Source organism: Tubulanus polymorphus, chromosome 4 (genome assembly GCF_964204645.1).
Source record: "Tubulanus polymorphus chromosome 4, tnTubPoly1.2, whole genome shotgun sequence".
NCBI lineage: Eukaryota > Metazoa > Nemertea > Palaeonemertea > Tubulaniformes > Tubulanidae > Tubulanus > Tubulanus polymorphus.
Window position 1 is genome coordinate 1,908,646 of NC_134028.1, and position 23,516 is coordinate 1,932,161.

The following is a 23,516-nucleotide window of genomic DNA, read 5'->3' on the forward strand; positions in this document are numbered from 1 at the left end:
TCTAGTCGCCTACTAGTTATTAACGAACCGATTTATTTTCATAGACAACACAGTAGTTGGCACCAATGCCATCTAGCCGGTTGCTGATAAAGTGGATGGGAGGCTAGCGCACTATTTCAGTTCACGTGCGCAGTAATCTACTACTACGAACCGATTCATTCATAAAAACTCAATGACGTCAGACGTAAACAATAATATCAGCACGTGGTTGACCGGCATGGCAGATAAACGTGCACTTTTACTGATTTCAACAACTATCTGTATAACAATATACACACAATATAACAGTTTTCGCTAGATTCCGATCATTCATTTAAATGCTAGTCATATTTAAAGAATTTCTTCCAATGTTGGCCACATCGCCGTTTCGTTTCGGTACGACAAGTCTTCAAGTTAAACACTTGCCAGAGTAAGCTGTTCTGATGACGCTTCAAATTCAAACTTAATTCAAAGGATTTTAGTTCGCATTTCAAATAGGTTTTGCTAATGTTATCAGCTTCAGATAATCTGAACCTCTCATCCCAAATACTAGATTCACTCTTTGTTGAATCTGTTTCAGGTATTTCCTCTGTTTCCCTCTTATATACATGTATAGATTAGATTTTTAGTGGAGAACCAGTTATTTACTCGCATGCCATAGTATGTCGATACGTATATATTTTTCCTAGGTGAAAAAAGGACATGAGCTGTAATAATGTCTTGTTTTTTACTCTAATGGACATAGAATCTGGCTAGTTACGAATATTCTTTCAATATTTTTCCTTGTTAGTTACATAATCGTTGGTGGTAAGCTTTTTATAATCGGATGGGCTTATAATACTGTGGTTTGTGAAAATATCCGATCGTGAAACCACAGGCCGGGGAGGTTACTGACTATATTTTTCCATGATCATTTAATTTCAGATTACTGATCTAAGATCATGGTTTCGATTCAAGCAATTGATAAAACTTCAGTGCATCGCATCTGTTCTGGTCAAGTAATTCTGAATTTAGCCACTGCAGTCAAAGAATTAGTTGAAAATAGTATAGATGCTGGGTCTAATAATATTGGTGAGGATATGTTGGACCATCATCGGACAACAGAAAAAATGATACTTAAGTTTTTTCCATGTTCGTTCAACTTCTTGAAAATTCATGCATTTTAGATGTGCGCCTGAAGGAATATGGGTCGGAGTCTATCGAAATAGTTGATAATGGAAGCGGTGTTGAAGAAAAGAATTTCCAAGCATTAAGTACATATCTCATTTCTAAGAATGGCGCATTTTTTTCATTAACTTCTGTAGAAGTTTAGATTTCAACTTTCAGCATTGAAACATCATACCTCGAAGTTGAAAGATTTCTCAGATCTGGTCAGTGTCGATACATTCGGATTTAGAGGTGAAGCTCTCAGTTCTTTGTGCGCTTTGAGGTAAAATTTCGTGAGAATTCCTCGTCAAAAATCAGACACTCGTTGATAGGGGCTACGTCTATTTTCAGAGGTCATGTATATTTGAATATGTATGTTTTCAGTCAGGTTTCGGTTGTTACTTGTCACAAATCGGCGACTAATGGAACAAAACTAGAATTTAACCATGCTGGATGTATAGTACGACAAATTCCCTGCGCTAGACAAGTTAGTATTTTCTTATAACCAGAAATAAATTTGCATAATATTGCTTGTCTCCTTGAAGATCATCGTATTCTGTGTTTGCTTACAGCATGGGACGTCAGTGACTGTTCAGAATATTTTCTCTACACTACCTGTACGTCATAAAGAATTTCAGCGAAATATCAAGAAAGAGTTCATCAAAATGACGCAAGTTTTAACGGCTTATTGCCTGATATCGAACAACATTCGAATTCACTGCACAAACATCAACGGTAAAAAGTACGTAAAAGTCTCTTATCCTTTCAACTTCATAATTATCAATGAAATTACACTTTTTACTGTCTTTCGGTAGGAAAACGTCTATAGTTTGTACAAATGGAAACAAAACTGTCAAAGAAAATGTTACAAATGTATTCGGACCTAAACAGGTAAATCAAATTGAGATTCACTGGCGCTAAACAGGTAGATTAAATCGAGGACTGGATGTTTATATGAAAATTGTCATTTTGAAATCTTTTCAGATTGCGTCACTTATCGAGTTTGTTCAGTGTTTACCTGATGATGAGATATGTCAGGATATGGGTGTCAGTTCTGTAACAGATGAGTCCGGTGGAAATTCAGTATTCAAGTAATTAAAGTTTTGTTCAAAGTCCATCAAAATGGCAAATCCCGCAATCTCGATAATTTCAATTAGAGCTTTTTTCTTCAGTCTAAAATAATCTTAGATTCTGATATTTAGGATAGAGGGCTATGTGTCGTCCTGTGAACATGGCAAAGGTAGAAGTAGTGCAGATCGTCAATTCTTTTATGTGAATAAAAGACCATGTGACTTGTTGAAGGTATGTCTATATATAATTTCATCATCATCATACCTGTAAATGATTTGGATAATGGATGAATTGATTTTTGATTTTAGGTTTCTAGGTTACTGAATGAAGTATATCATATATATAATCGTCATCAATATCCATTTGTATTACTAGATATTTCACTAGACAAAGGTATTTAAATATTTTACCTTCATCATAAATCATTCAGTAAGAGTATAGTAGCAGTAGTTCTAGTATGTAATTTGTTTGCTTGTATTCAGAATCTGTTGACGTGAATGTGACTCCCGACAAGAGGCAGATTTTCATCGAGCATGAAAAACTTTTGTTAGCAATTATCAAGGTAAGTTAATATTTATGAGAAATGTTCCATATTCACCTATAAACAGATTTATGATTTAGATGTTCCCCTATTTCAGGCGTCTTTGATACAGATGTTCGAACCGTTGACCTCAGTATATGAAGTGAAGAAGATTGAATTACCATCCAGATCAAATTTAGATTCTAAAAAATTAGACTACAAAAATGATGCTAAAAATACGAATGAAAGGTAGATATATTACAAGGTTGAAATCATAGAGAAAATGTACCTGATCGGACAGGTATGTCCAATTTACAGCTTTTATTGTTCCTTTAGGGCAGAAAATTCAGAAAATATATTCAATAAACTTAAGAGGACTTTCGCAAAGGCATTTTCAAAACAGGAAGATATGAACAAAAATGGCAATACCTCCAAACGTAAGTTTAGTTTTTAGATTGCATGCTACGTAAGTTATAGGATTTCTCATACGTGTGATTGTTATTTTTCAGAGCCAAAGCTGGAAGTTTTTTTCGAAAATAAGACGTCCAAAACCTCTTCTTCATCTGTATATTCAACTAATTCACCTGCAGCACAAGTTAGGGTGGTGAAAGATGAAAGTAATTCTGATGTAGGACTGAGTTCTTCATTTATTCAGTACGAGGACGCTTCTGTTTTATCAGGATCGAATTACTGTTCTGAGATGTCGGAATTGAAAAATCTAGTCGAAGAAGATGGTACTGTAAATCATCATACAGAAATCTCAGGAAATTTACTCGTTGAAGATGGTTCTCAGAAATTAAGCGGTTCAACAAACTTTAACGAAAATAGTGGAAACGTTCAATCAAGTTTAGATTGCCCTGGTGATTATACAAACTGTTGTAGTCAATTATCCACAAAATGTGATTCAGAATTAATTGAAGCACCAGCTTTAGTTACACACACTCCAACAGTGAATTCTCCTCGTAAAACTGAATCAAATATTCAAGTCGATTTAGCAATCTCGTCAGATTTAGTGCCTGTAGATTTTTGCGGTGGTGTAGAAAAAGAAAGAGGGGAAATTATTGATGAAGACTCATCAGTGAGTGATTTCAGAGGTGATGAAATGAGTGATTTTGTGTCTGGTGATTCAACGCGCTACATCTCAGAAGTGAAAGTGATAAAGGCTGCTTTAGATGGCTCTGGTGATGGGAATAACGAATGCAATACTGATACCTTAATCCAATATGTTAGTAATGATATTTTTCGATTGACAGACTGAAAAATGAAGAAGAATTTTTATAGAATTATCTTGCTTTCTCAGGATGAAGGAAATAGGTCGCGTAGGAAAGTAAAAACGATACCATTTTCATGGTCGAAAATGAAGGAAAAAATTAATTCAGCGCGAAAACAGAGTAAGATCGAATATTTATGAATATTTCGACTCAGTTAAACTTTTCATCTTCGTAATATTTCTTTTGTTTTTTCCTATGACAGAGGAGAGGAATCTTGAGGAGAGCAAGTCGCCCGAAGTGACCCGACTCTTTCGTGCTAAAATCAATCCTTCTGACAATAAGAATGCCGAAGAAGAACTTGCGAAGCAAGTCAGGTATTGTATCCATTGTTGTTTCGCGAATCAAAATCTAAAAACCTAAGAAAACGAATTGCAGATCTTTTCATGTTTGATTTTAGTAAGGATATGTTCTCAAAAATGGAAGTACTTGGTCAGGTTAGTAGTTACGTTTTATAACCTCTTATTCAAGAGATTTCTTTTTCCAAAGTGTATATATTTCCTTTGGCCGGGTCTCTGTTTTAGTTCAATCTTGGATTCATCATAGCCAAACACGGTGATGATCTGTTCATAGTCGACCAACATGCTACAGACGAAAAATATAATTTCGAAACGTTGCAAAAGGAAAGTTCTGTCCAAGGTCAAAGACTTATTCAGTAAGTTATCAGAAGAATTTACTAGATCCACCAAAAGTTTCTATTTTCAAATTTAGTTTTCTGATCTATTTTCAGACCACTGCCTTTGGAACTGACTGCAATAAATGAATCTATAGTTATTGATAATTTAGACATATTCCGGAAGAACGGATTCGAATTTCAGATCAATGAAGCCGGTAAATGAATAGATTTATAGCTGCGTTAAAACGTTATCTTATCATTGTCATCATCAACGTTCTTATTCTAATGCTGTGAACTTTCAGCACCATCGACCGAAAAGGTTAGATTAGTCTCAGCTCCAGTTCTGAAGAACTACCATTTCGGAAAAGAAGGTAAATCATGTGAGGTATTGTTGCCCATCTGAGCAAGAATTGACTTTCATATGTAATAAATCAATTTGTTTCAGATGTTGATGAGATGATATTCATGTTAAGTTATTCTCCAGTGAGTACCCATGTATAACTAGTGATTCATTGTGAATTCTAAATTTACTCCAGCTATCATGTTTATAGTCAATTAATTGTCTATTACAGACAGCTAAACCTACAATAACACGATTCTTTGATTATATTAGATATTTGAGATGGCCTCCACTTTAGAGCTAATGGAGAACATGCTAAGATTTATATACATTCATACATCTCACCGTAGACTTTGAAGAATCATTAATGCATTTTCTTTTTTGATCTTTGAAAAACCTTAGATTAAAAATGGAAGACTTTTCAATCGAAGAGTTGGGAATTTTTGCGTCAATTACTATTGCTACGTTGCGTTTGTGTTTCGGTGACACTCCAAGCATACATGTTAAATCTCTATTCATTAATAGGGAGCTATGTGCCGACCCTCCAGGGTAAGACAGATATTCGCGTCTAAAGCTTGTCGTAAATCGATTATGATTGGAACGGCGCTGACGAAACCAGAGATGAAGAAATTGTTGAATCACATGAGTGAAATAGAACAACCTTGGGTACGTTAGAATCAATAGAAAGGGAAGACTAATAGGTTTGATTATGACTAAACCGAAGAGTACTTTTGCAGTTAACACAGCATCATTAGTCTTTCTATCTGTCTTTCTACCTATCAGATACCTATCTATCCTGCTTTATTTGCAGAACTGTCCTCATGGTCGACCTACAATGAGACATCTCATCAACCTACGCATGTTACCTACTTAACAACAAGGAATATACGTTTGTTTTATGTATGGGGATTTATTTAGAACATTATTACAATACCGAGAGACACTTTTAACAATATAGTCATAGACGTTTTTGAACCATTTTGTGGAAATATGAAACAATATCAAATATACAATGTACATGTAGACAAGATATACAAAATATTGTTTTGATTCTTTTTCATAGTTAAAACACATCAAGGTAAAAGTGAATCTAGCATATATAATAATACCAGTATATTATTAATACGGTCAGTAATTTGAGTGAGATTTTTAAAGTCTACCACAAAAATAACCTCAATAATTATTGATATCTGAATTCTATATTTGCCAATAGTGTAGATTCCTAGATACAGGGTTCCAAATACCAGTCCCTACTGAACTAAGTCAATCAGACCATTCAACTGCGTGTTACTACATCTACTCATCCATAACATGCAGTAATTATCATTTCACTTAGAAAATTAATTATCTTTATCATCCCATGTTACTTGTAGTAATTGAAATGCATTTAGACTACATGGTATCTGCCAATAATTGATAAATGGCTGATTTTCCTGTCAATAAACAAGAAATTGTTAAGACTTTAGCTGATTTTTTATATATGACTGAAAAGATTTGTTTCATGTATTGAATCAGGCTGCTAAGCTTCAAATGAAGTATTACATGTACTACTACCCTGTAATTGGAACTTAACAAATGCATGGAATATAAGAATTGACGGTTCGATTATCACTGAAAATAACTTTCAACTGTCAATATACATTAAAACGTTTCATTATTGTTTTTAAAATTCAATGTCTAAGAGTTGCACCGTTCATTTACATAATTTATGCAACAAAAACGTCATCAAATTAATTTCTATGACATGTAGATGCTATGTACAGTTAACATTATATCATGCGCATTTATGTTAACAAAAATATATTGACCATATCCATGAAAATATATCGAGTAATTTCATTTTCTTGAAACATTTTGTAATTGTGCTGGATCACTCGTCGACTCGTCGCATTGGATTCCGCAGATGCGGTAACTGTTTAATTAGCTGCAAGTGGGACGTTTATTTGGGCAGGGGTGTAAGCAGTGGTTGGTTGACACCAGTGAAGTTTACTTTTCTTTGATGCGAACTCTGCGCTCTTTCGACGTTCGAACCATCGGTTCCAACTCTTCTTCCACTCCGTCGTCCTCGTCAACTTTCACCTCGAGCGGAGTTTCGAGAAGGTCGTTTGCCTTTTTCATTTTCTCCGCCTTCTCCGCTTTCTCCTGAGCGTCCTGGCTTTTCATGTACTGGGCGTACGCGTATGCACGAGACCCACCACCTCCCCTGGCCCCAGCCCCTGTGCAAAACCTGGTCATTGTCACGCAACACACGATTACGAATACAAGTGAACCTGTGCCCATTCCGACGACGGCCTCAATTGGCCACGCCGGGCGTTCATGGTGACTCACCGTGCACTCGGCACCTTGTAATATATAACCTCTGCAAAAGAAAAATTATCAACTTCATCATGTAATATCCTTTTTTCACGCTGTAGAAAATCATCAACATATAAATCAACATTATCGCATGTAATAATTTTTTAAAGAATTTTTAGGTTCGTTAGTAAGTATAATATTGATTGAAACATAAATCCATTTATATGATATTCTACGAGGAGTTTCTTATCGTCGACGACTGGTGACAACAAATGCGCTTTTGGTTATTTACAACATTAGGACTTGGCTTTGAATATATAGAAGACAAGGGGAAGGGGAGACTGTAACAAGACAACGAATTGTTTCAACATCATTCGCCACAAATCCATACATGCAAAGGGGTTTTTATATTGTAAAATGGCCTAACGATGTGTTATATTTTTTCTTTTGTTTTTGACCCCAGACTATCCCTAAGTCAGTTGCACGACTATAACAAAGACCTTGATTGCATTTTGGCTTAGACAATAATTCATAACCGATCCTGTCCAACCTTTTACATCACTAAGAAATAAATACCCTCGCCTTTTTTCAAATCCAAATACTGTGTTTTGTTTAAATGTACAGGTAGAATTAAAAATAATTTTTACATGAAACATTCTTTGCTGTATCATACACTGTTTGGCACCATTCTTAGTAGTAAAACATTACTTATATATTTATATATTCTTAACGAGAAAATGACCATTATTCATGTTTTTTAAATATGATATATATGTTTCTTTATGAAAGCATGGCTTATGTACAGATTATTGTACATAGAAAACTAATATCTATTTTGAATAACCGGATAACAGATGCACAATCCCATCAGGGCTATTTATAGATAGATATATACTAAATTGATACGTATATTGCAAAGTTCCCGGACTCATAAATAACTCACCATCTTTCGTCATTGCAAGTATATGGTAAGAATTGCTTTAACCAATAATTAACTTTTAACAAATAGAACTATTCAAATTCTAAACATATATACACTTAAGTATAGTAAGTCTGGTATTTCGCTACAGTTATCTATACAGGAAACGGAATTATTTCAGAACACGACGGTTTAGTTTCCAGTTTAATCACCGATGCTTTTTCCGCTTCGTTATTTTCGAGCATCATGGCTAACATTGTCGCCGTCTCCTGATCCTGTTGTAGTTTACTTTTATCCACCGAACCGTCCAGCGTTTGAAACGACTTTTGTTCATCTTTCGCTTTCAACGAAGCGCGATTCTGTTGTTCCATGTAGTTCTTGTAATATCGCGCGCGCGATCCTCCGCCGCTGCTGCTCCCTGCGCCAGAACAAAACCGAGTCAACGTAACAACACAAACGACAAAAAATGATAGACAACCGAATATCATTCCTAAAATGGCCTCTAATGGCCAGTTTTCATGCTTGAGCATATTTTGACCAACGATACACGGCGATCCGTCTGTGATGTAAGTTCTGTAAGGGAAGAAAAGTATCGTTTGCAAGAGCATTTCGATTAAAATGGCCCAGAATAATTCTGCGAATTGACATTGTTTTTATTGAGAATGATGACATCATATGGAAATTAGCTGATTTCTTTGCAAACATTACAGTGTTTGTGACTCAAACAACTCAATCAATCAAAACATGCATATTCTAAATGTGTTGATATGTGTCTAGAAAAAATGCTTAGATTTGCATAAAATTGTGAGATTCAAAAGTGAACTTTGCTAAAGATGCTTCTAAAACGTGCAATGATTCTGGTGCGTGTCAAGAATATATACGTGAAACGTAGTATCTTTAAAAAACGGAACCAGTTTCACAAAAAATTATAGTTAGTAATGAAAACCATGCCCTGCATTATCAGTGACATCATCTCTTTGTGCAACTGGCCCCGACGAAGACAAATCTTGAAACTGTATGCCTTTAAACTCGGTAAAACAGATGTGTTCGTCAAAGAGCAAATTTTACAAAATTATAAGTGATCGTTGAAATCTTTTTCGTTACAAAATTCCTCTCTCTCAACTTGACTCAAAAATGCGCTAACATGAACTTCAAAATAACATCATATAGTGTGAAAAGAGCGTTAGATCTGAAATTCATGCCAGTTAAAATTCATAACTCTAGAAAAATCATGCTTTAAATGTGTAAAAGTGCATCATAATGAAAATGTGTTTAACTTCACCTAGAGACAAGGCAGTGATAAAATTGACTGATGCTGATAACTCGACTACTCGAGTACATGTTCATGCAGTTCTTTGTGTTTGATGTTTGTCAAAGAAATATCAATTAGGATATGGTTTATAGGGATCAACGACACAATGTGGGCTACAAAATGAACATCAGGTAATTTCAAAGGGTCAACCACCATCACCATCACCATTACCACACCATCGAGGTTCGTATCAGTGAAACAATTAACGGTGAGGAAACCGAAAATTACTCGGTCAAATGGAATAGATCAAATTTTGATCACATGATATCCTGATAAGAACCTCTTATCAAATATATAAGCCGCGATCACACGGAGACGATTTGGCCCGAGAAAAATTGGTACGGATCAGGCCCGAGTAAAATTTTCAATCAAAGTCAGACGTTTTTGGTCGGGCCAAAAATGCTCGCCTGATCGCGGCTATAGAAAGGGTAAAAAGCTAAACGATACTTTCCACACATTCTAGCGAATGGTAAATGCATTTTCAAAAAGAGCAGTAGAATGAATACTAGTAATGAATACTAGTAATGAATACTAGTAATGAATACTAGTAATGAATACTAGTGATGAAGACTTTACTATAACAGCAACTGGAAAGTGAGGAAAGTAGTCGTAGTAACTGGTTGCAGTACATCGCATCACAGTGGTTTCATCGCAAAACATTGCCCAGCAGGGCGAGTGAAGAATTATATAAGTATCTCAATTTTCAGTTGATTTCCTAAATTTTGCGTGAAATTATCTACTTAGAACTAGTTTTGCCCACTGTGCGAAGGTTGTACGCATCATTACATCAGTACCTGAATTGATCTAACAACGACAGGAGTCCCGCTGTATGATTGCCACTTTGCACCATCTCTCTCGTCAATTCGTCGGCATTCTGCAGGCATTGACGCGTCAATTTTTCACGTATAATCGGACCAACTGACGTGTGAACCTGCAAATGGATTCCACAGGGTTCCTGTTATTTACGCCGTGACAAATGAGCCGATTTACTCGCTAAGGCGTCCACCAGATGAAAAAGAAACAGTCGCGTAATCGTCGTACATAAATCAACAAGGTGATAGACGAATAACATTATAGCGCGCAGTGGAAAAACACACAGTTGTTGGAGTCTGCTTCTATGACTGTATCTTAAATCTAGACAATTAATACAACTTTTCTTTCGTAATGTTTTTATGACAAAATCCAATTTTGATGCAATCAAACTCGACTTAATAATTTCATGAAAACTCTCGGACCATGCAACGTTTCCCGTATATACATATAATATTGACCTTTATATCATTGAAGTATATTTACCAGTCCGTCGGATACGGATAATGCAATCACGCCATCGTTTCCACAGAATCCGAATTTCCAGCTGGTTTTACGTAAATAGGAAGCGAATCGCTGTAGATCCCGAAGTTTCTGTTCTTCATCGAGCGGTGCTCTACGTACAGATAACACGAACATGTCAGCGAGTTATGGTGAATCAAGCTTATAAAATACAGAAAGTATCAAGAACCAAAGATATGATTTAATTGTTAGAAATGGTATAATTTCATGATGTTAACCTACAAACTATAGATATTTTCCAACAATTTGGTTTTTGTTTTAATCTTGAAATGTTTATTCGATTAACTAATCTACACGGGTTTTTCTTGTTTAGCGTGCGATGGAAGTTATCTTAGTGAACCAATGTTCGCCGCAAGTCGAGAAGATAAACGAAGATACGAGAGAAATCCCACAATAAATCAGCCAAAAAGAGAATTCTTAAATAGAAGTGTTTATGTATTTGAGCAACGTATGCATCATTAGGCTGAATTGTTGTGGGATTTCTCTCATAAATCTTCGCCGTTCTGCGCAACGTTTCCCTTATTTTCTATTTGCATACAACATATGATTTACGAAGACCTTTCTGAATACGTCAAATGTTCAAATAAGGATAAATCGCCTGTTTCGACGCGGAAACTGAAGAATATGATTTCGATGATTGACCATAAGTTGCCTCGCTCCACGGGGAATATACGAGGATGTTATCGGCGAGAATACCCCACGTTCTACCAAAGCTACGATGAAGCGGAGAAATGTGGATGAATTTCACGTTGTAACTGTCAATAACCGCCGCGTGGAAGAAAGCCTGTAGCTCGGGGTTTGTTTTCCATGTGCGATAGAATTTGAAACGCGAAACGTGGAATGCCGTGTTCACGAGAAATTTGCGTCGTACCGACCTAAATTCGTGAAATCGTAGGGCAGAAATAATTAGTAATTATCTCTAAGATGAATTACGTAGTTCCAGTTTATCTTCATTACAAATGTACTGTATCTTGTCATCAGACTATGATTTCATTAAACTACAGTAGTACCGTGGCGTAGACGCTATGGCTTATTTAGCGAATTAGGAAATTCTCCAGCTAATATTACTGAAATCGCCTCAAGCGTGTCTAGTGATCATTTTGACATGTCGGTGCCAATAACTGTATCAACTGAACCAATAATCCTTCGCACGAGCGTCAAACGTGTATAAGAGCGGGCAGAAACCTAATCGGATGGTTTTGTGATGGATAGATGGATGAGATTATTTTGACGTCTGGGATGAGAATGTCAGTCGTGGTACAGCTGCAGTACCGCCATCACTGTGTGACCATGGTTACAATAGATCGTATGAGACCGGAATTCTAATCATTCTTCTTGTGATAACGAGGGTTCTTTTTTCTTCATACTAAATGACAGTTCATCAGATGTACTAATTTGAACTCTGGAAGGAGTATGGAAATCCTGACATTTCTGATTTTCAATCGCTATAACAATAACGATTTATCCATGACTTAAGTTTAGTTTAGTTTAGTTTAGTTTATTTGACGAACTCCTCCATTAGATACAAGACAAGTTACAAAGAAAAATACATTCAATATGAGCATGTTAGGAGTTCAAGAAATCCTAAGGATTCGATTGATTAGGTTCATGTAGCTGATGCACGTGAGAAACATTTTGAAATCATCCAGTGGGTTATCCTTAGTACTAGGTCTCATGGTTATCATAAGCCCTAATTATGGACAGGTTACGTCTATAAACTGGACAGCAAGCTGAACAACTATCGATAGTAAATGTGGGTAATTGATGAATTGCGGAGAGCTGTGTGGTGTGTCGAATGGTGTATCTGCGATAAATAACACTCACTTTCCAGTATAATATCTCAGCACCATCACTCAGCGTTCACATAGCGAACGTCAGCATCATCGGTATCGGTATCATATGAATATTACCGTTTTACGGTTACCGAATGGGTTTCGAATCGATTTCCAATAACTGATCAGCTTTTTATCTGTGTAAATCTGTTGAATAGTGCACACGCCCATGTCTTGTCGATGAGTGTTCTAATACTGGCCTATATACGCTTTCGGAATGCTAATAACACTAATGAGTTATCGATAACTGTTTTCGCGCTTATATCTATAGTTAATTAAGTGAACATTTTACGAATTTGTTACAAAAAAATAGAATTCGATTATTCATTTAATTGGTTAAGGGCAACAATGGTCGACTCCAAATGGTTGCCGATTGGCTGACATGGACTGACGATGGTTGACGTAAACACGTTCTGATTGGCCGACATTTAAACCAAGGCACCTATATTCAACTCTGATTGGCTAATCTGCCTGAACGTATGGTAATTTGCCGAAATCAACACAGACGCGAGTTCATTGGCTTATTTTCACAAAATATAGATTGATGGCTAAAGACACATCTTGAAATTCTGGCACGTGGGTACTTACGCATCACGGGGTACTAATGCTGGAACAACAGCTACGGCCAGTATATAACCTTGTTCATCAAGTGGACAGTTTGAACATGGACACATAGATTTTTCCATTATTTGCATTAGCATATCATCAATTTCGTCAGCTGAAAACATATACATATACCAATAAAAACACCAATCACCCCGCTATATTTCAATCAATTACACATCAACGTCAACGTTATTTGACAATGTGTAAATAACGAAATTCTTAACTGGCATCGATCTATTTCAGATACCGGGGCCATTGACGAATACTTCGTTGAGGTAGAATTGTCTCCTGCGAGTGGATAGCATTTAACGCCATTTTCATATAGTTCCATAACCATCCATTTAGAATTCTTAGAACGGCTCATAAATAAATAAGAATGTCTTTGCAGTGACGTAGTTTTAGCCGAGTTTTCGGACGCTTGTTGTCACACTGAGGATTATTCCAGAATCGTGACAGCCGTTGTTGCCGTTGTTGTCGTTGTTACCGCTGTTCGTGATTACTCGTAGGATTGATTAGTCTGAGACTGAGATTAACGCTGCTCGTTACAAGTTCGGGTCTGTTGATTGCCGCCATTTACGTAAGCGCGGTCTTGTGTAAATGCCAATGAATGTAGGAATGGTCTACTGTAAATACCAATCACGATCTATCTTACTCTCAAAGATAATCATGTTGCTGTTGGTCTTGTATGGAACATGTTTAAGGCCAGTCTCTTGATAATCACTCGAATTACGTCTGATCACGGTTATATCATCACGTTATATAGAGGCAATTTCCCGCTACCGAGAGTGTCAATTGACCTCCAACCGTTCCTGGCATTGATGTCAAAGAGACAGGGATGGAGTGTAATGAATGAGTACCTCCTGGAGTCGTGCTGTGGAATCAGCCATTAACATAACAAGTACCTAAGACAAACCAAATCTCACAAACAACGCCGACAGATCTCGATGCGTGCATTAGATACCTCTAGGGTAAATAAAAAGCTTTCATCGAAAATTCATCACCGACGTGACGGTGCATTTGTTTTATATTTAAGTCTGATATATGAAGAAGGTATTCACTTATTCATACGATTCATTGGTTAACATTCTGTCGCTGTGTTCAAACAATTCAATATATCGGTTCTTGTATTCGAGACTCGAGACTCGAGAGAGACGTGATCTTCGCAGATTTCACGATACTGATTATAAATGTATGCGGTTTATTCCGTTTTATCACCGATCATGAAATATTTGCCGATGGTTTCCTGGAAACGTTGAATAGGTTTAGAACAGGATTTACAAGTGTCGTTCAACAGAATACAGATGAGACGGGCGATCATTTGTGGACGATAGACGAATCTCTCTAAGAGCATTAGTTCCACTTTATTCCGCCTAACAAGCGCCACTCTGCACATTATTGTGCACATTTTTATTGCATTTACTAAGTTTTAAAATCGAGTATTTTGCCACGATTCAGACCACAGGTTCCGTGGTTATTTATTTTCCTATCCGACTTTCTGCCGTCAGCCCATTTATCATTCACCTCATTCGAAAATATCGTTATGATTTATCGTTTAAATTACGATGATTTGAACGCGTTGATTGAACGAGTGTCGGATCTCATAGGGCGCTGATTATAGTTATCCAGCAGTTCTTCGTGAAATCTATAAACGAAAGTCTTGACGAATCATTATCGATGAATTCGCAATCTATCTATCTATCAATATTTAGGATGTGCAGCAGAGACGCATCGATTCAGAAAGACCCAAAACGCCCTCGGACGCAGATAAATCTATGAAATGAATAAACTAATGTCAAGCATTAGAATGTTCCGATTGCTCATGGATTTTGACGAGTGAATATCGAACCAAACTGAAGCTTTTGAATATATTTGTCATCATTGATCTTTCGAATTATGGCTAGTAGGCTGATGTTAGTATGAATACGTATAGCGGGGACCTAACCTTCGAATGAATAGAACAGATGAATATTTTCTATTCTTACTAAAAAAATGCCATTGTAAAAAATTATTCAGACATTATAGGTTATTGATTTTATTGATTGGCAACGGATAGAAAATTTCGTTAAGGTATACTTCCATATATGCCTTCGGTAAATGGCGTCGGGGCAATCAATTATGACTTTCTCCCACATCCGAAAATTGAAAGAGCTGCTTTCAAGCAACAGTAAAGCAGAAATATTTCCCTATCCATTAAATCGCGTATATTATTTTCTGCATCGACATAAAATCGCGCGCTTTTACTCTTTGACGGCAGTATCCTCAGTTCAAAGCCATGCATGATACGTGATTTAGCGACATAACAAGAGGAATGGCTTACGGCGGCTAAACGGGTATCGGGATAAACTAATTTCACGGCGGCACGGCTGTGTTCTCATACAAAATGTATAGGAACATACAGCATTGACATATTGCCTGATTCGATCTAACCCCAGCTTTATTCAACGATCAGAAAAAAGCATGAACTTGAATACTTTAACCTCTACGCGGTCGACGGTGGGTTGGAGAAGCATCGTTAGAATGGACAGTCGGGTCCGGCGTGCAATATAATCAGACAGACAGCGAATTGAAGCTAATTACTGGATATATAAGAGTAATCAACAATCGATCAAAGCAATATTGATGATGATTTATTCATTTGCAGTGTAAAGACACACGCTGTGAGCAGGTACCACCGTTTATAGGAATGAACATCTCTGAGTAAAATGCTATGATATCGACGTACCGGATACCATTCCCCAAGGCCGAGCATTCGAAAAAAAAGAACGAAGAAATCTTAATTTCCAATGATTTAACGCTCCTTTGATTGTGGTTTTCAGTTTGAAAAATCACCGTAGTCCAACGACTTCAGGTTTCATGATTAGCGGACTTGTGGTCGGACGGAGTTAATGATTAAACGCAGTTCGGCCTACACGCATTTCACAGGAACTCGGTCTGAACTATAGTGACCACGCTCAACCCCCGTGGTTCACTATTTCCGGACTATATTTCCGAGACTTTCAGTTTCATCCGAAGATCGCCTCATTCCAACAAACGAAGACCGCCATGCAAACGCGTGGTTGAAATCTTCGAAGGTAACATCATCAATTTTCGATTCGTCTGTACGCGGAAAACGGTTGCCACAGATTGGATGGAAGATTGAAGGAAATGGCTGGCTCTAGCCTATTATTCCAAAGAAAGGGTTGTCAATTTCGTTTTTATTAGCTTATCATTCTTTGATAACTCACGTAATGGATTCGATGCTATCGGAGGGAAAGTACCTAACGTACGTAACATGCCCATCTATCGCAGTAGATTTCATACGTAATGCATTTCGTATCAGCCTTTAGGCGTTGTTTATATCAGTAATGGCGTTATATTTTTACTTGACTCAAAAGAAAAACATGTTCCACAATTTCCACTTTCCATCGGTAGGACAAGCCTCCTATATTGTATTCATCGTCTTTTCCCGAATAAGGAGCGTCTAGTGATCAAATATCTCCAAAAATCAATAGCTACCGCAACATTGTTTCTGGTGTCATTTTCGACGCTTTATTGCGGTCGATAGTCACAGATGAAATCTCGTCATCCCGTTGTTTTGACAACCTTTCACGCGCGCTAATTGGTACATTGCTATCTGACGATGCGTTGATATCCGAACTTTCGCAGTCGTCAAGAAAATAATGAGATAATAAAAACACGGTGGAAAAAATGTCGCTTCCATGTCGTATTGATAATTCCTTATGGGAATTGATGCTGAATATAGCATTTCTGATTCTGAACATTGATTTGAGGGAAATCATCTTGACTTTACTCTGAGGGGTTAGTGTATTTAATTGCAGTGCTTAAAGTATGTTCACGTAATGTGAAGATGTATACCCGGTAATTGATTTGGCAATTTATGCCATTAGCAGAAATATTGTTTAGATGCAACGCACGCGCGGGCATTGATTTCGGCAGATCGAAATCCATAAATAGACTGAATAAATTAAACTGATTAACCTTTACATTCTACAATACATGATATATATTACAAGAACTACGAACCCCAAAAACATCAGTTGAAACAAAACAAGCCTCCAATTCGTAGAATTGATAAGATTACCTACCTGTTTCTTCTGAGAGAATGTGATTTGGATCGCATAAGTTCGATTTCCGTCGTCGGCCGCATTTTGTTGCGTCTTTTCGCGGATTTGGGAAGTCCTCTTTTCTCCAAACGGTAACTGGTGTGTAATCGGTCGTATTTTCTGTTGTTACGGCCTGAATTATGGAACTTTGTGTCACGCAAGACAGTAACAAACACGCCAAAATAATTCCTAACTTCATTGCACGCGGCCACAACACATACCGTGTATTGTTATTACAGAGAAAAAATATCCCATCTTTCAATAATTAAATGAAAGCTATCTTAGCTCTAAATACTTCATATCTCTCTAACTCCGTTCGTTACCTTTCGCATGAACTGCAATGGAACGTGCATTTGTGTAATCATTATTTCCGAATCACATTTTAAATCCTCGCCGCAGTTTAATCGATTCAATATTAAGTCGATGTACGATGTAGAACGTTTCTGTGAGCAATAGATCTCTCACGTATCGCCATCATTGCCAGCGGAATATTGAGCGTAACATTGGGAGACTGGCTGGATAGAGAAAGCAGGCGATGCGTATTGTTGATCGATCTAGTGGTGTGTTCCACCACCGCCAGTGGCTCCTACTGCAAGACCAGAACTACCCGTCGTACCAAATATACAGACCGGTAAATGTGTCTTTTTGGTCGTTCCCATAAAACAGCTTAATTTTTCAGCAAATCAGGTTTGTCTCATCTATCGTGCCGCCAGTGTCTCACCAGTGAAAACAAATCGTTATTAGTTTTATAATTGGTCCCGGTTTGTCAGAGTATGGAAAGGTTTATTATAGTTTAGTTTTATTTCTTTACCACTGAGATCGAGGAAAGGATCTCCTTTCCGAGATCATACGACGTTTTTCATCCTTTTGGCGTGTGGGATTTCTTTAAATAGGCATCTACGAGGGCGCGCCGGGTCTACCGGTGTACTCGCACAAGTCGGAGTTCGGTGACGCCCGCTCGCTCCGCATGCCGGTTCATTGAACGTACTATGGCACGTTGAAGAATCTGTTCGCGAAAGCGGTCGCTGAAGTGTACGCGATCATTCATTCACTTCCTGGTTCAATTTTTCCGAGTAAACCACTTTCGTCATCTGTAATTGTATACATTAAATGATTGTTTTGCACTTGAGATGTACACTCACGGTGTCCGGGGACCGAAACCAAATCTAACAGCAAGAACACGACAAGGTAAACATGGTAAACACTCATTTTATTGTCGAATGAAATGACATTGTGGAGGCTGGACTGTGCGTGTCTATACGCTGTTTCATCCCTTGTGTCGTGATTTTATATAAAAGCGTCACGACCGTCTGATAATGATCCTTAACGACCAATTTTTTATCGGAACTTTATAGTGGATAAATAAACAATATGAACACAAGGTATTTCCGTGATATTTTGAATTTATTCACAGTCCATATGTAGCGCCATTCTCGCGAGATTATCAACAACTCGGAAATAAAATCCAAGCCCATCGCCAAACCCCTGTGGTATTGATGAATTGTGAAATAGGTCAAACGAGCTACGAACCATGATTATTTTAAGTGTAGCTTAGACTTATCTAAATAATTCAAAACAACCTTTTAAAACATCTCCGGGACAAATTTCTGTGAATTAAATGCTGGGCCGGGATTAATGAATGAGTTAATAGCACGTGTGTGTTTAATGTTAATTTAGTGTTAAGAAGTAAGATTACAAAAGTTCACTTTTTTGCAGGCGCGCCGAACCCAAACTATCCACCACAGATCCACCACGTTCCACAACAGCATTCAATTCCACCCAGACACCATCACCACCATCATCAGAACTTCCAACAGTACAGTATAAATCAACAGCAACAGTTGGATCATTCAGACTCGTATCCAGGACCCGGAGGGCCGATTGGTATTAGGTAAACATCAAATTGTTCTGAGGAAGTCAGAAGTGTGAATTTTAATGTTTTGCACCATGCTGAGAAAATGTACATTTCGTTTACTGAAGATATGAAGTAGCCATGAATAACTGATAACCATTGTGGGAATGGTTTCAATTTTGCGATTTGGATTTTATACAAGCATTTTGTGCATCAAGTTTAGTACAATACACGATATCATTTCAAGTGGAATGTCTCTTATATTGCAGTGGACCTCGGCCGGTGTTTACAAATGGGAAGAAATCTGGAAACAGTGGCATGAATCGGGCTGGGAGTAGATCCCCCTCAGAACAGCCGTTATCAGCTAATGAAGAATGCGTCAAATATGTCAGTGATGGTAAGTGATGCTACATTGTTTATTTGTACATGAGGCTACCGAACTATGAGGAATCTTCATAATCAAAGTGTCCATTTTATTTTTTCAGCATGGTCGAGAGTCCAAAAAGAGATGGAGATGGCCCAGAGGCAAGGAACTGGAGGTAACTGGAGACTTGTATTTTCAAATGTTCTCTTCTATTTCTCTTCAATTTTTGAATTTTTCATTTGTGAATATATTATTTTTACAGGTGGACCCGTGTACTACATAGAAAAACAGCTCGGGCAATTCAAAGGTTTGTTCATTCATTACATTCCACGTATAATTGTTTAGTTTTATTACAGTCTAATTCTAATTTGATCCTTTCAGATTTCCAGCCATTCGACCTCGAGAAGTGGAAGGCAGGAAACCACCAGCTATGAGCAACGCTTTTTATATAGTATCTGTACAGACATTTTAACACAATTTTTGGGGGCAGTATGCAGCATCAGCAGCAGCAGCAGCTACGATTGTGTTGTATGTGCGCGTGCGTACGTTTAAATTAGAACAACTTCTAGTCAAATCATGTACAGCATTCTGACAGAAATAATACCCGAATTAAAACCCTCGCCGAGGGCCGCCATTTGAATAATATTTCTGTTTCACATATTGTAATATGTACATGGACTGGAGACGATTTTTATTTTTAGTACTACTATTTTGCGAAGTTATATTGTTACGTATCGGAATTCTTCCGTTTTACGACGTGGAATGATGAACGCAGATATAAGATATAAAATTTAGCATTATATTTTTTTTTGTGTAAAAACAGTGTGGTCGCGCATTTATTAGTGTAATTTAACGTAGTTAGAAAGCTTTCAATTATTTGTCAAATTGTTCAAACCTCATCCGTAGTGGTGACTTTCTCACGAAATATTTTATCAGATGTCGATGTTCTTCTAATATTTAGTTACGTAATTTTGAATGGTTTCATACTTTCTAAAACGAAAAGCAAAAAGATTGTACGTTTCGAGATGTGTTTTGACGAAATAGTGCCTGATCATGACTAACTTAAGATTAACTATCAGTTGTAGATGCAATCAGATAATTTAAATGTTCTCTATATCTAAGGATCTGATTTGCACATTTTCTGACGGCCATGTGTGCGAGTTATGAAAGTATGTATTTTTACACCGTAATTTCTTTGTTTGTTTTTATGCAACAAATAAAGGAAATTTGTCTTTGTAATGTAAAAATATTATTTTAAGTTATCTTTCTTTGATCGGTTTCACCTTTATGGGGGCATGTTTTATATTGGAAAACCTTTTCATTTCTTGATGATTCGATACAGTTATCAAGCGCTAGAAACTTTTGATGAATATGAAAAGCATATACCGACGTCAAAACCACATAAGAACAGGAAACGAAATTCATAATATGGACTTCCCTAAAATTTACATGATAATGTACTGTTTAATCAAGTATCAAAATTCAAGAGAAAAATTGTTTTTTTTTTTCAAATTATAACTGGCAAGCATGAAATTTTGTCTGAATGGCCCTAGATACTAAACATGACAACCGACAACCCCAACGTTTGACCTTACTCCTGCCACATTTCACAAAGGGCCAAAATAATCGACCACAGTGTACAAAGAAAGGACCTACCTTTCTGAACTGAAACATATACTGACGTCAAAACCACATAAATCAGAAAAAACAACTATTTATTATTATTAAGTGGCTTCTGTACATTTTTAAATCCTAATTTTTTTAAGGATTTATCATATTTTATTATAAATTCGGCGTACATATCCTGAAATGGTGTCTTGCTCTCACTGGGAGTCGCAGGGATTAACATCATACGCTTAATACTAGGATATTTCATCAGTACATTTTGGAGCAAACCGTAGAAACTTGAACACGTCCAATACCAACTCATACTCTGAAATACATAGTTTTATGCAATCTACGTAATTGCAGCATAGAAAGTTCAGATTAACATGGTTTTGACTTAAGATCTCTGAAACTTACACTGGGAACACAGGCAGCAATAGGAATCATAACTAAACTAACGCCTCGTAGTAAATACGTTATTCGCGTATGAAATTTTGTAGGTTTCTTATTTTGTAAAGCATTCATCTGAAAAGAAACATTTTGATAATCAGCAAAAATAATATCACTAAAAAAAGTGATCTTCATGAAGACAAAGCTCAATTTATTGTGGTGAAATGATCTATTAGAATTATGGTGTACCTCAATTATGATAAGATTCAAAAGGCCCAGTGTAACGGGTAAAATGAATGTTGTGTCAGCCAGGCATAAATTACTGAACCATAAAGCACCCTCATTAACAAAACCGGGAGCCAAAACAGTTGCTTCTGAAAAGAAAGGTTTTGACCAAAAGATGAGCTACAATCATAAAATGTTCAGTTGGTTACAAAGTTCCAAATTTCAGATTCAAAATCTATATGAGTTTTGACTCTGTTTACTTACCAACACCTTTTATAGGAACATAGCCACTCATATTGCGTAAGGCGAATGATAGACATATCCACATAGGTAACTGAATCCATACGACCAGTGAAGCTTTGAATGGATGACTGTTCTCGCGTATATACAAATCTTTGATTAATTTCTTCATCTGAAAATGTGATCAGTGATGAAATTCCACTTTTAGGCTGTGGTTTATGATAATGACAAACAACTTATTATCTCACTGACCATAAGAGAACTCGGAGGTACGTACAGTTGAGTTATATTTCCTTCTGGCCAATTTTTTATCCCATTTGAATTGTTGAGTCGCCTGTGCAACCTCTAGTTTAAGTCGTTTTGAAAGAGCCATGATTTCTGGCTGCAAAAGCTCAACTTTGGCGATGATTTTTTGCGAATAAACGGCTAGCGGTAGCGTGACGATCGTCCTCAATCCAAATGTTGTTAACATGATACTCGCCCACCATGGTAACCCTAAAAACAAACAAAACATGCAGCATTTTCAAAAACGATAAATATTTACTTGAAAATAGGATATCTTTCAATACTGACCTGTCGTGCAATGAACGTATTCTAAGATGTTCTGCGCCAGTCCAATAGGTGGTGACTCGGCTGATAAATAATTATTATAGAAATCAGCTGAAAAATTCCGCCTCTGTTCGAAATTAAATACGTTATGATTCGTAGCTAATAACGCAGTTTGTCGAGTCACGGGTTTCATATTTGAGATAGAACCATCTTTTACCGATAGCATCTTAAGACACTTCGTGCAACGATAGCTTCCAGAATTGTTTGTCGATAAGTTTGCCAGTAATATTGGTACCGACGCGTTTAGTCTTCTATTAACCATCATTATTGTCGAGGGATTAAGTTGCCTCGAAATCAGACGAGATGCCATGATAAGCGAGATAGGAACCTTGGTCAGGGACTGGACTTAATACACCAGTTAGGAGACTCAATGCATCCTTTCCTTCCGTCTCATCAGATCAAGAGTCTAACTCGAAGAGCCAGAATAGTTCACACAGGGGCTCGTATCAGAATTGTAGATTAATTTAAAAATGATAATCTCTTAATCCAATGTCCATAATGTGTATAAAATAACGTTATTTTATATATTCCACAGACATTGGATTAATAGATTAATATTTTTGACAGTAAGTAGTACCTACAACTGCGATACGAGCCCAGTTAAGACAGTGAATTAGGACAATAATTCTAATTTCACACCACAATCAACATATACTATGAGTAGAATATTTGTTACTTCAGGAAAGACCCTCTAAAACAGTTGAAAAAAGGCATCAAGCGTCAGGGTAAGACACTAGTTATGTTAACTGCACTGCACTGCACCCGGAAGTATTATCGTATATTGAATTGAATTGATATATGCACAGTGGGTGCTCTCCGGAAATAGACTGGTTGACTGTCGATCGCGGTCGATACAAAATGGCGGCACATTGAATAGTAGTTACTAAATCTA

The 23,516-nt window shown here is 37.0% G+C and overlaps 4 protein-coding genes across 5 annotated transcripts; 2 read left to right on the forward strand and 2 right to left on the reverse strand.

Annotated features, from left to right (window-relative positions):
* Positions 1 to 461: 461 nt before the first annotated feature.
* LOC141904789 (mismatch repair endonuclease PMS2-like) lies at positions 462 to 6,704 on the forward strand. The gene is made up of 23 exons (XM_074793461.1): positions 462 to 559; positions 904 to 1,050; positions 1,146 to 1,232; positions 1,306 to 1,408; positions 1,510 to 1,612; positions 1,698 to 1,867; positions 1,941 to 2,016; positions 2,110 to 2,216; positions 2,328 to 2,427; positions 2,505 to 2,589; positions 2,679 to 2,758; positions 2,835 to 2,965; positions 3,053 to 3,153; positions 3,226 to 3,941; positions 4,017 to 4,107; positions 4,190 to 4,301; positions 4,385 to 4,421; positions 4,509 to 4,639; positions 4,715 to 4,815; positions 4,903 to 4,971; positions 5,046 to 5,083; positions 5,466 to 5,606; positions 5,752 to 6,704. Exons 2-23 carry the CDS (start codon positions 921 to 923, stop codon positions 5,812 to 5,814), a joined length of 2,772 nt encoding a protein of 923 aa, XP_074649562.1. The 5' UTR covers positions 462 to 559; positions 904 to 920; the 3' UTR covers positions 5,815 to 6,704.
* Positions 6,705 to 8,292: 1,588 nt separating this feature from the next.
* LOC141903347 (uncharacterized) lies at positions 8,293 to 13,551 on the reverse strand. The gene is made up of 5 exons (XM_074791450.1): positions 13,503 to 13,551; positions 13,219 to 13,348; positions 10,763 to 10,892; positions 10,261 to 10,397; positions 8,293 to 8,727 (listed from the first exon to the last, which is right to left on the reverse strand). The coding sequence occupies exons 1-5, from the start codon at positions 13,549 to 13,551 to the stop codon at positions 8,310 to 8,312; spliced, it is 864 nt and encodes a 287-aa protein (XP_074647551.1). The 3' UTR covers positions 8,293 to 8,309.
* A 4,828-nt stretch (positions 13,552 to 18,379) lies between these two features.
* On the forward strand, positions 18,380 to 20,802 carry LOC141903868 (MAPK regulated corepressor interacting protein 2-like). Of its 2 annotated transcripts, none has more exons than XM_074792224.1 (6): positions 18,380 to 18,527; positions 19,056 to 19,230; positions 19,461 to 19,588; positions 19,677 to 19,730; positions 19,818 to 19,862; positions 19,937 to 20,802. In XM_074792224.1, exons 1-6 carry the CDS (start codon positions 18,470 to 18,472, stop codon positions 19,987 to 19,989), a joined length of 513 nt encoding a protein of 170 aa, XP_074648325.1. In that variant the 5' UTR covers positions 18,380 to 18,469; the 3' UTR covers positions 19,990 to 20,802. The 2 variants fall into 2 exon arrangements, with proteins under 2 accessions (XP_074648325.1, XP_074648324.1); XM_074792223.1 differs by having other exon boundaries at positions 18,383 to 18,536.
* Positions 20,803 to 21,266: 464 nt separating this feature from the next.
* Positions 21,267 to 23,376, reverse strand: LOC141903348 (cytochrome c oxidase assembly protein COX18, mitochondrial-like). The gene is made up of 7 exons (XM_074791451.1): positions 23,206 to 23,376; positions 22,589 to 23,030; positions 22,293 to 22,510; positions 22,040 to 22,187; positions 21,800 to 21,924; positions 21,578 to 21,685; positions 21,267 to 21,488 (listed from the first exon to the last, which is right to left on the reverse strand). Exons 2-7 carry the CDS (start codon positions 22,932 to 22,934, stop codon positions 21,267 to 21,269), a joined length of 1,167 nt encoding a protein of 388 aa, XP_074647552.1. The 5' UTR covers positions 22,935 to 23,030; positions 23,206 to 23,376.
* Positions 23,377 to 23,516: the final 140 nt, after the last annotated feature.